At 39.7% G+C, this 15,339-nt stretch overlaps 1 protein-coding gene across 4 annotated transcripts in view; it reads left to right on the top strand.

Moving 5' to 3' along the window:
* Window positions 1–1,580: 1,580 nt before the first annotated feature.
* LOC124131870 (protein phosphatase 1 regulatory subunit 16A-like) overlaps window positions 1,581–15,339 on the top strand; it is a 43,975-nt gene continuing 30,216 nt past the window's right edge. For all 4 annotated transcript variants that reach the window (XM_048397524.1, XM_048397523.1, XM_048397522.1 and 1 more), the window contains exons 1-4: window positions 1,581–1,699; window positions 5,606–6,153; window positions 10,017–10,087; window positions 13,282–13,427. In XM_048397524.1, coding sequence (XP_048253481.1) covers window positions 5,883–6,153; window positions 10,017–10,087; window positions 13,282–13,427 — 488 coding nt within the window. In that variant the 5' untranslated portion in view covers window positions 1,581–1,699; window positions 5,606–5,882. The remainder of the gene's footprint in view (window positions 1,700–5,605; window positions 6,154–10,016; window positions 10,088–13,281; window positions 13,428–15,339) is intronic.

The raw sequence follows: 15,339 nt of genomic DNA, 5'->3' as shown, positions 1-15,339 counted from the left end.
CATAAAACCATACTCAATCACTATATAACAAAGCGATCTTTCTAGGTCTATGTAAGAGTAGTGGAGTGACGCTGGAGTCGTTTTATGGAGCGAGGATGTCATTATCCTTTCTTCTACCTGTTTTTTCAGATTACGTTACCTGGAGGGCCTGCGTGATGTGTTGTATGATATCGTGCTATTGATATTTGGTGATAAGTTAGTGCAGAATCACGGGTTTTGTTACGTGCTGGTCAGCCATGCCTGCTGCCCGTGGGCCATTTAGATATACCTAACAATCTACGAGGACTAATGGGTTATATGTTCTTGAATAATAGTTGTGTGTCTCGAGCAAATTGCTTGCGTCTTACAACATTCATTCAAGAGGAACGGATAATCCGTAACTCAAAGTGATAAGGAAGGCAATCATATTCAAAAGATCAGCCAAATAAAAAACAGTTGTTCGGATGACGTAACGTGATAAATCAGGACGTCATGAACATTGTGTGTCGTCATATCATACTGTTAAAAATGTGACGTCACAATGCTTCAGCCGGCCAATCAGGTTTGAGAAATCCAAAATCAGCAATAAAAGGGAGTTATTACCCTCGATCTCTTCAAGTTTTGTTTGTTTGTAGTTTAACGCCGCCCTCAGCAATATCCCAGCTATATGACGGGGGTCTCTAAATAATCGAGTCTGGACCAAACAATCCAGTGATTGACATCATGAGCATCGATCCACGCAATACACAAGTCAGCTTGCCTGACCATCCGATCCCGTTAATCGCCTCTTACGACAAAGCATAGTCGCCTTTTACGACAACCATGGGTTGATGAAGACCTATTATACCCTAGATCTTGAAGTGGTAACATTGGTGTTTTGTTAACTGTTTATCTTGTTGAATATACGTTAAGCAGTTGTAACAAGTGGTTGTCTCTAACTACTACCACAGCTGAAGTGCATCAGGTCATTATGTCAGCTAGGTTGGTGCGTGTATCGGGTGTAAATTACTGCTATAATACTGAGCTGGTGAACTCCGAGATCTTTAGTGCCAGCCTTTATTCTCTTTACGCATACCGTGTGCGTCAATTATAACAAACGTGCCAACGTGAACTGTTAAGCAGGTCTTGCTCTGCATAATCAAGTGTACATGCTGCAAGTCTCGACAGCGCCTTACGCGAGGCCATTCGTTTCACTGCATATAGAGCGAGTCAAGGGCGGTATGTATATATATGCATGCCGAGAACAAGTTTGCAATCCGTCTGCACGTTGATTACTCGTTTATAACCTGTGTTGACAACATCCGTCCTACAACCCACTGCACCAATCCCTGCATATAAACTGTACTTTGTTTACGAACGCCTGAGAAATGATTCATTATGTTCATTCTGCATTCGGCTGCAACACGTACGCGACCCTATAGCTAGTTGATTGTAACATTAAACTAGCAGTTAGACGCTGTCATGTAGCCTGATTTTCCTAACTGCTCCTATCGAGCTGACCTCGCACGTTCAATCCATGCCGTCACGACCTCATACCCGGCCTCTGTGTATTACCTGTTCATAACACACCTGACCAACACCTGTCACATGACATTGTCCTCCGTGCGTAGCGCCACCTACCGGTAAAATGTCTACCGGGACTTAATCTGTCGACCTTGCCTAATATCGTCACGATGACCGGGTTATGAGGTATGTACCTCACCTGTGAAAAGAATATATGGTTAGTTCAATACTTTATGTATATATGTCTGCACGATGTTGTATTTGTGGCGAGAATGTCGCCCGATGGTCGAGTCAGAACTCAGGTCGACGCGACGAAGTGTGTCGTTTGGCCTCTATTTTGAGTTGTCGCATTGTAACGATTGTTGACAAGCCATCTACAACTTACACAACCCAATTAGCTTTAGTTTGTAATGGTTTCTGCTCTTTCTACCTTAGAGAATACTTCCAAATACCGTTTTTTATATGTTAACCGCTTTGGTACGGATTGAGAAATATTTGACACACCTAAACCGAGACAACACAACATCGGCTGTATATTGGATAGCTGAGCGGAAGTTCCGTTCGATGTCAGATCCAGTGGACTGGTCTCTAATGTTTTCTAAATGTTCGTGCACACAGTGATATTATGTAGAACATATGTTGTAGTGAACTGTATAGGTGAATGTTTTTCTCGTGTAACGGTTAGCGAGCCAGGGAGAGCTCGGTGGTGAGACAAGGTTGATGTCGAGAGACATTACGCCAGTACAGGTATAGATCTAGGTCAGGTAAGATGAAGTTAAAGTAGACGAGTCACATACATACAGGTGGATTTAAGAAGGATTACAGGTAGATCGGATTAGGTTATATAATCCTCTGCAAATATAAGCTCCTGTATTCAATGATGGAACACGCTAGATGTTACTAAGTCTCTGCAGGAAGTGATTTTACTGACGTAGCATTTTGATCATAAAATCACTATTGTGAAAATATGAATTTTTGTTTACAGAGTTAGACCCTATTTTTACGTATTTCATTGAAATTTGTACTGAATGTAATAATACTATTTCAACTAGGAAACATTGTTACTCTGTGAGTGTTATTATTAAAGTATTTCATGTTTAAACATTGTTTGTAAACATAATACGTTTCAGGTCCTACTTGATACAAACATATTCCAGCATGATACCTGGGATATTAATAAATATATATCACAACTGAAACAATATCATATATGTTAGAACAGTGTTAATAATTTCCTCTACTGTATTCACATGTGCAATATTAAGATGGATTAAGTTGAAATAGGATTCAGTGATTATAAATACCTCATTTCAGTTGTATGTTCAATATCTTGTGAGGTGGAGCAATTAACTGATTTAGGACTTATTGTGTGCTAGATGCCACACCAAATGAAAATATCATATATTTATTTTATGATATTTGAAAGAGTAGTTATTATTACTGTATATAAGTAAGAAAACAATAGAAATCTGACAGTTTATACTGTTATATGAACAAAATCAAAGTTGTACAACTGGCTTGACATACAGCTTGTTTTGAACATGTTTATTCACATGAACAAAATGTTTTTATTATTTTACACATATCAAGGCTGCCATGATTACATGTCATGTTGTGATGATGTCTTATACAATGCTGGGTGTGGCAATAAGTATGCTATACTTAATGTTGCATAGAACTGATTGGTTAATCATTATTGTATAACAAGAATCACTTGGCTGTTTTCTGTCAACGGTGCTATCAAGATTGCCACAGGGTTTAGTGTTGTTCCTTATGAATGTGTAAATGTCATTTTCCATTCTTGATGGAACAGTCGATTTTCAAGGTGTAGGTCATCTGTACTCAATTTCTTGTATGGCCACCGTTAGAGTACAAAACTGACTGGCATCGTCGTCCCATGGAAGCAGTCTGATCCCGAATTGTGGCCTGGGGAATGTTCACCTCCTCTGCCTGCTGTGCTTGTGCAAACTGTCGGAGGTTCTGTGGTTGTTGCTGACATGCTCACAGCTGTTGATCCAGTGGATCCCAACGCCTGTAAACACGTTGTCTATATCCACACGGCGAAGCATAAAACAGGACTCGTCACTGAACCAAACTTGTCTCCATCGCAGTTGTGGCCATACTCCGTGACCTTAACACCATTGATTTCACAGCCGACGATGCAGGTCCGCCAAATGACACCTCGAAATAGATGTCTAGTGGGAATACCTTCAGCATGTAAACATTTCCTCACTGCCTGGGCTGATATCCTACACAATCCTGCCGTATTTGTAGAGGTGGCTATGGTGGTTATATCACTGAAGTGACATAGATGTATGAATCGACCCGTGAAGATCCGGGTTAGGATAGGTCTTCAGCAATCCATTCTTGCCATAAAAGGCGACTGTGCTTGTTGTAAGAGGCGACTAACGGGATTGGGTGGCCAGGCTCGCTGACTTGTTTGATGCATGTCATTGGATCTCAGTTGCCTGGATCGATGCTCATGATGTCAATCATTGGATTGACTGGCCCAGACTCGATTATTTACAGGCCGCCGTCATATAGCTGGAATGTCTGATAAACAGTTCTACAGTCTTGTAATGGTGCTTGGAGCTATGTGGGAAAACCAGCATAAAGCTAAAGATGATTCTCCTGTTTGTAGTCGGCTGATGGTGTTGTTTAGCATTGGGCTTCCATCAGTTGGGCTGTAAGATTGTGATGGCATGCAAATGAAAACCCAACATGATGTTGCATGTGCATGTTACCTAGTGGTAATAGCAATCGCTCATCATGTCGAAGACCCTGGCTCGAATTCCTTCATGGGTACAATGTGTGAAACCCATTCCTGGTGTCCCTGCCATGGTATTGCTGAAATATTGCTAAAAGTGGCGTAAAACCATACTCACTCACTCACTCACTATTATGTCAAGTAACACTGACATAACCTGTGCATCACTATATGTTAAATGAACAAAGCTATCATTGTAGAATGATGCAAGATGTGCTTTAATTTGTGTCAATACATATTTCGTGTCTTAATTTGATGCAAAAGAAATCGCTACTCGTCATGTGAAGGAAACATTCCCTAATTAGAAGGGAAATAATAGTAGCTGCACTGAAATGTTTTTTAGTAGATTTGAATTAATTAATAAACCAGTTGATTGCGACTTTTATATAATTGTACATACAAGCAGAAAATAGATATTTATGAATAATCTGACCGCCTCCGTGGTCTAGTGGTAGAGCGTCCACCAGGAGAGCGGAAGGTCCGGCGTTCGAGCCCCGGCCACATCAGACCAAAAGACGTTAAAAGATGGTGCTTGTTGTTACCCTGTCTGGCGCTCGGCATGAAGGGGCTAAAATAAGGACTGGTCGGCTCGGAGTCAGTATACTGTGTCAGTCCGGGCTAGTACAAGCAGCCACACAAACACACACGTACATGCACATCGCTATATAAGTGCAATAATCTTGGACGCGACCTCACCTTATGATTAATCTTCATGCTATTATACCCTTGTATGGTTTTGTATCAATAGTCGTATCGTGGCACATAATATTGTGGTGCACTAATTGTTCTGTGGATCTTAACACAGCCCTTGTTTCTGTCCTGGGTCTTGTGGACCGCGTCTGAAAGCAATCTCATTAAAATCAGATCTTAGTTTTTGCTACCGCTAAACAAGGATCTAAAGACATCCCATTAGGGTTCACGTCAGAACAACTTTTGACCAATCAATGAAATGACTGACAAGAAATCGACATTAGCCAATCAGAAGGCAGCTTTTTCGAGCTTTACAACACTAGTTTCAAACTGGCGACTATGCTTCGAAACATATTTTGACGTATTCTCGGTTAAAATTTTTAAAACTGATTAAAAGAACATTCTGGAATGGCTTATAGATGGCCTGTATTGTATGGATATAATCATGAAACCTGTTACTGTCGTTCGGAATACCCTCTTTTAAATATTTCATGGTTACATGATTAGAAAACACATTCTGTGTGTCACTTTCATGATCTGGTAAGCGACGCTCCGACTGGTGAGATGAAAGGTCGTAATGGGATGTCCTCAGATCTTTGTTCAGCTATAGGGAGAACTAAGAACTGATTTCCATGAGATTGGTCTGATATCTGATGTTTGTTTCAGGTGACTTGCAACTAGTCCACAGAGGACCAAGGTCGACTCCGCCCACCTTACAGGAGACCTACTGTTGGATGTACTTCATGTGGAGCCTCTCTCAGACAGCATAGGCAACTTCCTGTAGACGTAGGCCCTGTGTTGGCCTATGGAGAGAAGGTGTGGCTTGTCACCTGCAGACTCTGATTACTGTCCTTGGCTTCTGTGATGGGGCAGGACTCACTGTGTGGGCGTTACCTCTAGCTGTGTTCTCCTATACTTGTGATATCTGACTGACGCTGCCAGGATGACTGACCATAGCGAGCTGGTTAATGAGATGGCGTCCGTGGAAAGGATGTCGACTCAGGATCGGCTAAAACATGCGCGGAAACGGCGCACACAGCAGCTGAAAAAATTTAGCCAGTATGAGAAACACTTGGATAAAGACTCAAAGAAGAAGAAATCTACATCTCAACAGAATTCTATTCAGAGACAGAAAAAAAAGAAAAATATCCGAGTCAAATTCATAAGTAGCATAGCATTGTTGGAGTCTGCGGCAAGAAATGACATTGAAGAAGGTAATAAAAAACATTATTTACCAACAGTATTGTTACTAGCAGCTAGGGAGTGGGTTGACACAGAAGAAGGGATTAAATAACATTATTGACCCACAGTATTTGTTACTAGCAGCTAGGGAGTGGGTTGACACAGAAGAAGGGATTAAATAACATTATTGACCCACAGTATTTGTTACTAGCAGCTAGGGAGTGGGTTGACACAGAAGAAGGGATTAAATAACATTATTGACCCACAGTATTTGTTACTAGCAGCTAGACCTGTGAATTTCCGGGGTAGAATAGTTCTTCAGCAACCCATGCTTGCCAAAAAGACGACTATGCTTGTCATAAGAGGCAACTAACGGGATCGGGTGGTCAGGTTCGCTGACTTGGTTGATGAATGTAATCAATCCCAATTGTGTGGACTGATGCTCATGATGTCAATCACAGGATTGTTTGATCCAGACTTGATTATTTACAGACTGCCATCATATAGCTGGAATATTGCTGAGTGCGGCGTTAAACAACAAACAAGAAAAGCAAAACAAAAATTGCTAGGTACTTGGTTGACAGAGAAGAAGGTAATCAATAGAGGATACCAGAACTAGTCACGAGTTTCATAAATTTGGTATTAAATGGGAACTTGTTTAGTTTTTTTTTTTTACTTACCGCTTATTACTTTAAAAACATCACTTCTGTGTATGAATAGGCAGATATCTACTTGATCACCAGCAAAATCCTATTAAGTTTAACAGAATCATTCTTCAAACACATCAAAAGTTGACAGGTATTAATTTACTACCATACAGGGGCCTACCTTTAGCATTCAGGGGTCCATCCCACAAAGTTGTCAAAGGTTATCGTAGCTCCCATATTTTATCATAAACTTTTTTGAATGGGGCCTTGCATCACAACGTTTACGATCACGTCACAATACCCTATGACATAAATTGTAAAATTTGGTTGCAAGACACTCTGGAGAAACAATGCCATGTCGAGTGTGCATGAGCTCTTCTCGGTGATATATAATCTCTACATGCAATGTTGTTGAATGAGCCAAGGGATGTTGAGAGTTTTCAACATTTGTTACTTTGTTGGTCAAACTTGTTCCATTAATTGTGTTTTCTTTGTAAACTTGTTCTGGCAGAACATAAGTATGCGCTTTGTTTTTCGTCACTGTGTAATACCAGCTTATTGTTATTAAACGGGTGATGTCTTCACGGGCAAGTAATAAATAACACCATTTACCAACATTATTGGTTCTAGCAGGTGGGTAGTTGGTGGACATTGAAAAAGACAAGAAATAACATTATTTATCAACAGTATTATCACTAGCTGCCAGGTTCATTGGTTGAAATGCTTGCACTTGTTCTTCCTTTCACCATGGTAACATGGAAATCTGTTGGGTATACTTCTCATGCTCAGTGCAGTTAATCATTGATAATCATTCAGAATTATAAAACCAATATCTTTGTACATGTTGTATTTAAAAGTTCCTAATTATTGATAATTACTGACCTTTATCAATAATTCAGTATTGGCAAAACCGACAATTTTGTGACATCCATTGATTTCTTGAAGATAGCTTTAACAAATACAGATGGAATATGGCAAAATTTGGTAATTTTCTCTTAAAATAACCAGCAAATTGTTGAAATGAAGTCAAGAGTTATCCGGATTTGATGATCAAACATGGATTTATCTAGACCTACTTGAAAGCTCATATGCAGCCTCAAGTCTGACGCAAATGTCAGTAAAAAGTCCCAAATTAGAATGAAATATTTGCCATGTCATTTTAGTATGGTAATAACAATGTTATCACTTTGCAGAGGGGTCTTGCTATTCACTGATAGCAGAACCAGTAAACATGAACAGGCTTTAATGTTTAGTGTTATGGTTTTGTATTGAGTTTATGGTTTTGTATTGAGTGGAAGAATAAAAGTACCCCTGAATTTATGAATATAACGACTTTAAAGAAAATCCCTAATTTGAACAAACTTGTTTTATATCCAATTTGTCTGCCTAGGGAACTTTGTTTGGAATCCTTGAAAAATCCCTGTCAAATTCTTTTGTTCGCAGGTGAATGTAAGTCACTATTAATATGGACACGAGTAACCATAGTAACATGACGTTTGTTATGTCCTGGTTTGAATGTAGGTCAGTGTGAAATCAGTTATGACTTTCATTGTTTTGTTTTTTATTTTATTTCTCTTTGGAGTTACGAGTTTCATTGGTAAGTGCACGGCTCACAGTGCCTGGCTGCATTAACAGAGCATGAAGTAAATATTCAGGCCCACATTTGTTATGCCCAGGTTTGAATGTACGTCAATATGCAGTACGTCAAAATTTACATGACCAGATTTGTTATATTAAGGTTTGAATGAAAGTCACTATGCTGCAAGTCTGTTTTCACATGACCAAATTTGTTATAGCCAGGTTTGAATGTACGTCAGTATGCATCGAGTCAGATATCACATCACCCAATTTGTTATACATGTATCAATGTTTGAATATATGTCAATATGCAGTATGTCAGTATTCACGTGACCAAATTTGTTATATCAACATTTTAAAGTGGATCAGTATGCAGCAAGTCAAAATTTACATGACCACATTTGTTATAGCCAGATTTGAATGTTCGTCAATATGCAGTAAGTCAGTATTCACGTGACCAAATTTGTTATATCAACTTTTTAAAGTGGATCAGTATGCAGCAAGTCAAAATTTACATGACCTAATTTGTTATAGCCAGATTTGAATGTTCGTCAATATGCAGCAAGTCAGTTTTCACATGACCAGATTTGTTAAATCAAGTTTTCAATATAAGTCAGTATGCAACAAGTCAATAGTTGTAAGGATTGAATATCGGTCGACAGTGTAAATGTGAGGCATGTCAAGAGTCACCATGGTTGGATCAGCATGTTAGGGTTTCAATGTAGGTCACATGTGACATGTATGAAGCAAGTTAAGAATTTCATGACCATGTTTATCATGTTTATGTCCAGATTTTAATGTAGGTCAACGTGAAGTAGATTTAACTTTCAATCTAACAGTTGGTTTATTGATTTAGTTATCAGTTGTTTGTAGAATGTCTCTGTGTGAAGGAAACCCACATCTGAGGGTATATTTTCGATTTAAAACAAGTATTTGTGTTTTTTTCCAAGGATGAGAGTTTTAATAAAAATCTTGCTGCGAATAGCTGCAAGATTGCTGATTGGGTGTTTGGCAATAACCAATGGCATATCCATATGTTAAAGTATATTTGACTAGCTAGGGATATCAACTACAGCTCTGAAGGAGAAATTAGTGTCGTAAAGTGTTAAAATGATATGGCTTCACCATGTTTGTGTCCAAACTTATGTTTGAGCCTGTGTACAATATGAGGGAGGTGAACCAGTTTTGTTTTGGTAGACATAACGCCCAAAAATATAATTTGGTTTAGTTGGAGCATTTTTGACATTTTGTCCGGCTAAAGAGTAATCATACTGTTTTTAACAGAATTAATATAGAAACTTTACAGATAACAAGGTGCTTCCTGTAAGTAATCTTTGTTGTGCAAAAGAAACAGACTATTTTTTTATCGGATGTTTGAATAAAAACTTTCTGTTTCCCTGACTCTAGGCTCTTGTGGTACCTGTGTCAACCGCTAAAAGCCAACTCAAAAGGTGGTCTAGGTGCACTGGTCAGATTTAACATAGACAATATCATCATGATGAATAAACTAGAATATCATCATCATAATATTCCGTGATATGTAATCTAGATAATTGGCAGTTTGCTGCCATGCAAGTCTATGTAAGCATGTTAAGCGCAGTAAGTGGTATATGCTTACCATGGTTAATTTGTGGTGAAATGCTTAGTAAATGTTTGCATTGTGTTTACAGTTCGGAATCTTTTACAAACCAAGACTGACCCTAATGTTACAAATGAAGATGGACTGACAGCATTACACCAGGTAAGGCTTAGTACCTGTACATGTTGTTGGAATATTGCCATCCTCAGAAATTTATTTTTTAAACTAGTCCAGAGGAATTGAAGGAAAAAATATATTGACCTAGTCCTGCTTGAATGAGACCAAAATGTTACCATGGTTACTGTGCTTAATTTGCTGTCAGTATTATTCAGTTCCAGTTTGTAAAAAAACTGAAGCATTGAGAACTAGTTCAGAATTATGGCTTATGGGGACCACCAACATTATATGCTTACTTGTCCTCAGCATAATTTTGTAGTCTCAGGCCAGCAGGCTGGCGTGAATTTCGGGGACTGTGTTTCTGCTACATTGGTGCACAGTTGTTCCATATGTCTAACATGTCTCAATCTTCAGCAACCCATGCTTGCTGTTAAAAGTGACTAACGGATTCGGGTGGTCAGACTCGCTGACTTGGTTGATTGATGCATGTCATGTTATCCCAATAAGGTGGATCAATGCTCATGATGTCAATAACTGGATTGTCTGGTCCAGACTCGATTATTTACAGACCGCCGTCATATAGCTGGAATATTGCTGAGTGTGAAGTTTAACCTCAAACAAAAAAACGAATAACATGTCTCAGGCGTTGCAATTTCTGTGCAGAGTTCTGTCCCTTAGGTGTGCCAGAATCCTATGATATTGGGTTCAAATCCGAGGTTCATTATGATTCGAAACACCTCTGCTTATGTGTGTCACCAAAGTGGTAAACATTTTAGATCTACCTCCTTTAGTGATATGACACTGTGAATAATACATATATTTTAAAAGTGATGTTGAACTCAATACATCATGATAAACTACTGCAAGGTTTTAATCTTGTGTTTTATGTTTCGGGGAAAGGGGAAATGTACAGCTTACCAGAAGCAGTACAGTGAGAATATGATGCACTCACTCACCTTAACTGCTCCATTTGCAACAAAAACATCTTGAGCAATGTGAAAGTTGTCCTTGTGTCAAGAGGGTATTTCATACTTGCAACAGTTTGCTGATCGTGCCTAGATATCTATGCATGCCATGAAGATATGAGTTGTATTGATTCTAGGCAACTGTCCACAAGGAAATATATATATATATATATATATGTGTATATATATATATATATATATATATATATATATATATATATATATATATATATATATATATATATATATATATATGTACGTATATAATATATGATAACTAAATAAGAAATAGTTGAAAATGAAGTAAAATAGAATAAAAATATGAATAATTTCTGTTTTTTATTTAACACTATAGGCCTATATTTGGAATTGTAGAAACATCTTGATGTGTCATATATTTTTTAACAATCATTTCTTTTTTTGGCATCACGGTGCATGAACATGAGAAATATTCTGTACATAACCATGATAACTAATCTAACTCTTGATATCGGATGGATATGTAGTATGCCATATATACAGTAGCAGTATAAGAATAAATATGAAATAGTTGCATCAATTATTATTTTCCGAAGTTTGGTGGGGGTACTTGCGGTGATAGATACAGCCATTTTCCCTGCTCGTACACACTCACACTCATTCAGAACTCTCTTGTAAAGGAAGGGACAGAATATTCCAGTGGGCACTTCAATGTGACTTTCCTGCACTCATGTTTGTCTAAGAACATCCAGATTCAACTGAAATGGAGATATCAGTGAACATGCTGAGCGTTTGCTATGTATAGTGGTCAGTGTTTGCTGTACTTACAGTGTGTACCTGTGAAGACCTGCATTAGAATTGGTCTTTAGGTGGTGAGGTGAGGTGAAATGGGGTTTAACGTCACGTCCAAGATTATTGCACTTATATAGCGACGTGCATGTATGTGTGTGTGTTTGTGTGGCTGCTTGTACTAGTCCGGACTGATGCCGATTTATAGTGCTACCTCACTGAGATACCATGCCGCAGTTTAACATGAATAAACCACTCAGACACAGTATACTGACTCTGAGCCGACCAGTCCTTGTTTTAGCCCCTTAAATGCCAAGCGCCAGACAGGGTAACAACAAGTACCATCTTTTAACTTCTTTTGGTATGACGCGGTCGGGGATCGAACCCCGGACCTTCCGCTCTCTGGGCGGACGCTCTACCACTAGACCATGGAGGCGGTCTGGTCTTTAGGAACTTATGCTTGTTGTAAGAGGATTGGGTGATCAGGCTTGCTGACTTGGTTGATGCATGTCATCGTATCCCAATTGCATAGATTGATACTCATGATATCAATCACTGGATTGTCTGGTGAAACAACAAACAAAGAAACCTACTTGGACTGTGACCACCATGGACGACAAAGTCTAGGTGGTGATGATGACTCTCATCATGAGTGATAATGGTGTAGATCTCAGCCTACCAAAACGACCTCATAAATATGTTGTTGTGGTTTCAATTACACCTATTTTTAAAATAGAGTAGGCTATGGTAGGTAGGTATGTATTATTTTTATTATAAACCTACGACCATGTTGGCAAACTGTTTGATTGGCAATGATTTACTCTTGCTTGACAACGGAATAAGGATGCATACCGAAACATCACATCATAGTAGAATAATGAAGTTTCATCCGTAACATATCTTGTCCTTACTGTTGAGAACTTCTGTAAACTATTTTTGTAACAAAAAGTGAGTACTCATAAAAAGTTAGGGTCATCACCTGAGATTTAAGTTGGGTCATCACCTGAGATTAGTCTTGGTCTGGAAATCGGAACCTCATAGCTGGTGTTTTAGGCCAAACGACGTTTATATGTCCAAACACTAAGAAAAACAATAAGGCACAGTTTCCAAATTGGCCGGTAATGGATTGGGTATGGTGTGTGTTACGTTATTGACTTGAATGATGTGACTGATTTTGTATTATTGTCTAATTTCAGTGGGTTACCATGGTTACTTCTTGTTGACATATATATGATTATTAGAAATGACTTCAACATATTCTTGCATTTATGGTGGTATAAACATAAAAACCAATATGCATATTTGCATAGCGCAAAAACAACAACGCATAAAGGATATATCATGTCCATTGTTACATTGTTACCTATTTGTGATTTTTGCATGATTAAGGGGTATCCTGGGGTCCTTAGGATCTCTATAGTATTTGAATCTAGGGCTTCCAATTTTTACTTTTAGCATTTGACAGTTGACTTTCCATCTCTGATGTGTATGTTTCCTCCATTGCAGTGTTGTATTGATGACAACACAGAGCTACTGCAGCTGTTGCTAGACCATGGAGCTAATGTTAACGCCAAGGACAGCGAGTTGTGGACGCCGCTGCATGCTGCTGCCACCTGTGGACATGTGCATTTATGTAAACAGCTGATAGACAGGTAAGCTGCAATGACCTGTGACAGGAGCATTCGACCATGACAACAGCTGATTGACAGGTAAGCTGCCATGACCTGTGACAGGAGCATTCGACCATGACAACAGCTGATTGACAGGTAAGCTGCCATGACCTGTGACAGGAGAACGTGGACTATGAAAACAGGTGATAGACAGGTAAGCTGCCGTGATCTGTGACAGTGACTGCACGGCCAGGACTTGGTGTGAAATGTTGGTGTATTATCACAGATCATGAAGGAGGACACCCTCCTCTTAAACATAGTATAGGGCAACACCCTCCTCTTAAACACTGTATAGGCAACACCCTCCTCTTAAACATTGTATGGGGCAACACCCTCCTCTTAAACATTGTATAGGGCAACACCCTCCTCCTAAACACTGTATAGGGCAACACCCTCCTCTTAAACATTGTATAGGGCAACACCCTCCTCTTAAACATTGTATAGGGCAACACCCTCCTCCTAAACACTGTATAGGGCAACACCCTCCTCTTAAACATTGTATAGGGCAACACCCTCCTCTTAAACACTGATAGGGCAACACCCTCCTCTTAAACACTGATAGGGCAACACCCTCCTCTTAAACATTGTATGGGGCAACACCTTCCTCTTAAACATTGTGGGGCGGTCGGGTAGCCTAGTGGTTAAAGCGTTCGCTCATCACGCTGAAGACCCGGGTTCGATTCCCGACATGGGTACAATGTGTGAAGCCCATTTCTGGTGTCCCCCGCCGTGATATTGCTGGAATATTGCTAAAAGCGGCGTAAAACTATACTCACTCACTCTTAAACATTGTATGGGACAACACCCTCCTCTTAAACACTGTATAGGGCAACACCCTCCTCTTAAACATTGTATAGGGCAACACCCTCCTCCTAAACACTGTATAGGGCAACAAACCTCCAGATAAACATTGATTGGGGCAACACCCTCCTCTTAAACACTGTATAGGGCAACACCCTCCTCTTAAACACTGTATAGGGCAACACCCTCCTCCTAAACATTGTATAGGGCAACACCCTCCTCTTGACAATTTGTATAGGGCAACACCCTCCTCTTAAACATTGTATAGGGCAACAAACCTCCAGATAAACACTGTATAGGGGAACACCCTCCTCTGAAACATTGTATGGGGCAACACCCTCCTCTTAAACATTGTATAGGGCAACACCCTCCTCTTAAACACTGTATAGGGCAACACCCTCCTCTTAAACACTGTATAGGGCAACACCCTCCTCTTAAACACTGTATAGGGCAACACCCTCCTCCTAAACACTGTATAGGGCAACACCCTCCTCTTAAATATTGTATGGGGCAACACCCTACTCTTAAACATTGTATGGAGCAACACCCTCCTCTTAAACACTGTATAGGGCAACACCCTCCTCCTCCTCTTAAACATTGTATAGGGCAACACCCTCCTCTTAAATATTGTATGGGGCAACACCCTACTCTTAAACATTGTATGGAGCAACACCCTCCTCTTAAACACTGTATAGGGCAACACCCTCCTCCTCCTCTTAAACACTGATAGGGCAACACTCTCCTCTTAAACACTGTATAGGGCAACACCCTCCTCTTAAACATTGTATGGGGCAACACCCTCCTCTTAAACATTGTATAGGGCAACACCCTCCTCTTAAACACTGATAGGGCAACACCCTCCTCTTAAACACTGATAGGGCAACACCCTCCTCTTAAACACTGATAGGGCAACACCCTCCTCTTAAACACTGATAGGGCATGTAGGGCAACACCCTCCTCTTAAACACTGTATAGGGCAACACCCTTCTCTTAAACACTGTATAGGGCAATACCCTCCACTTAAACATTGTATGGGGCAACACCCTTCTCTTAAACACTGTATAGGGCAACACCCTCCTCTTAAACACTGTAT

The sequence above is a fragment of the Haliotis rufescens genome, unplaced genomic scaffold, assembly GCF_023055435.1.
Source record: "Haliotis rufescens isolate VD_foot unplaced genomic scaffold, xgHalRufe1.0.p SCAF_17, whole genome shotgun sequence".
Lineage (NCBI taxonomy): Eukaryota > Metazoa > Mollusca > Gastropoda > Lepetellida > Haliotidae > Haliotis > Haliotis rufescens.
The sequence above is the reverse complement of the archived record's forward strand: the minus strand, read 5'-3'. Positions and strand labels throughout refer to the sequence as shown.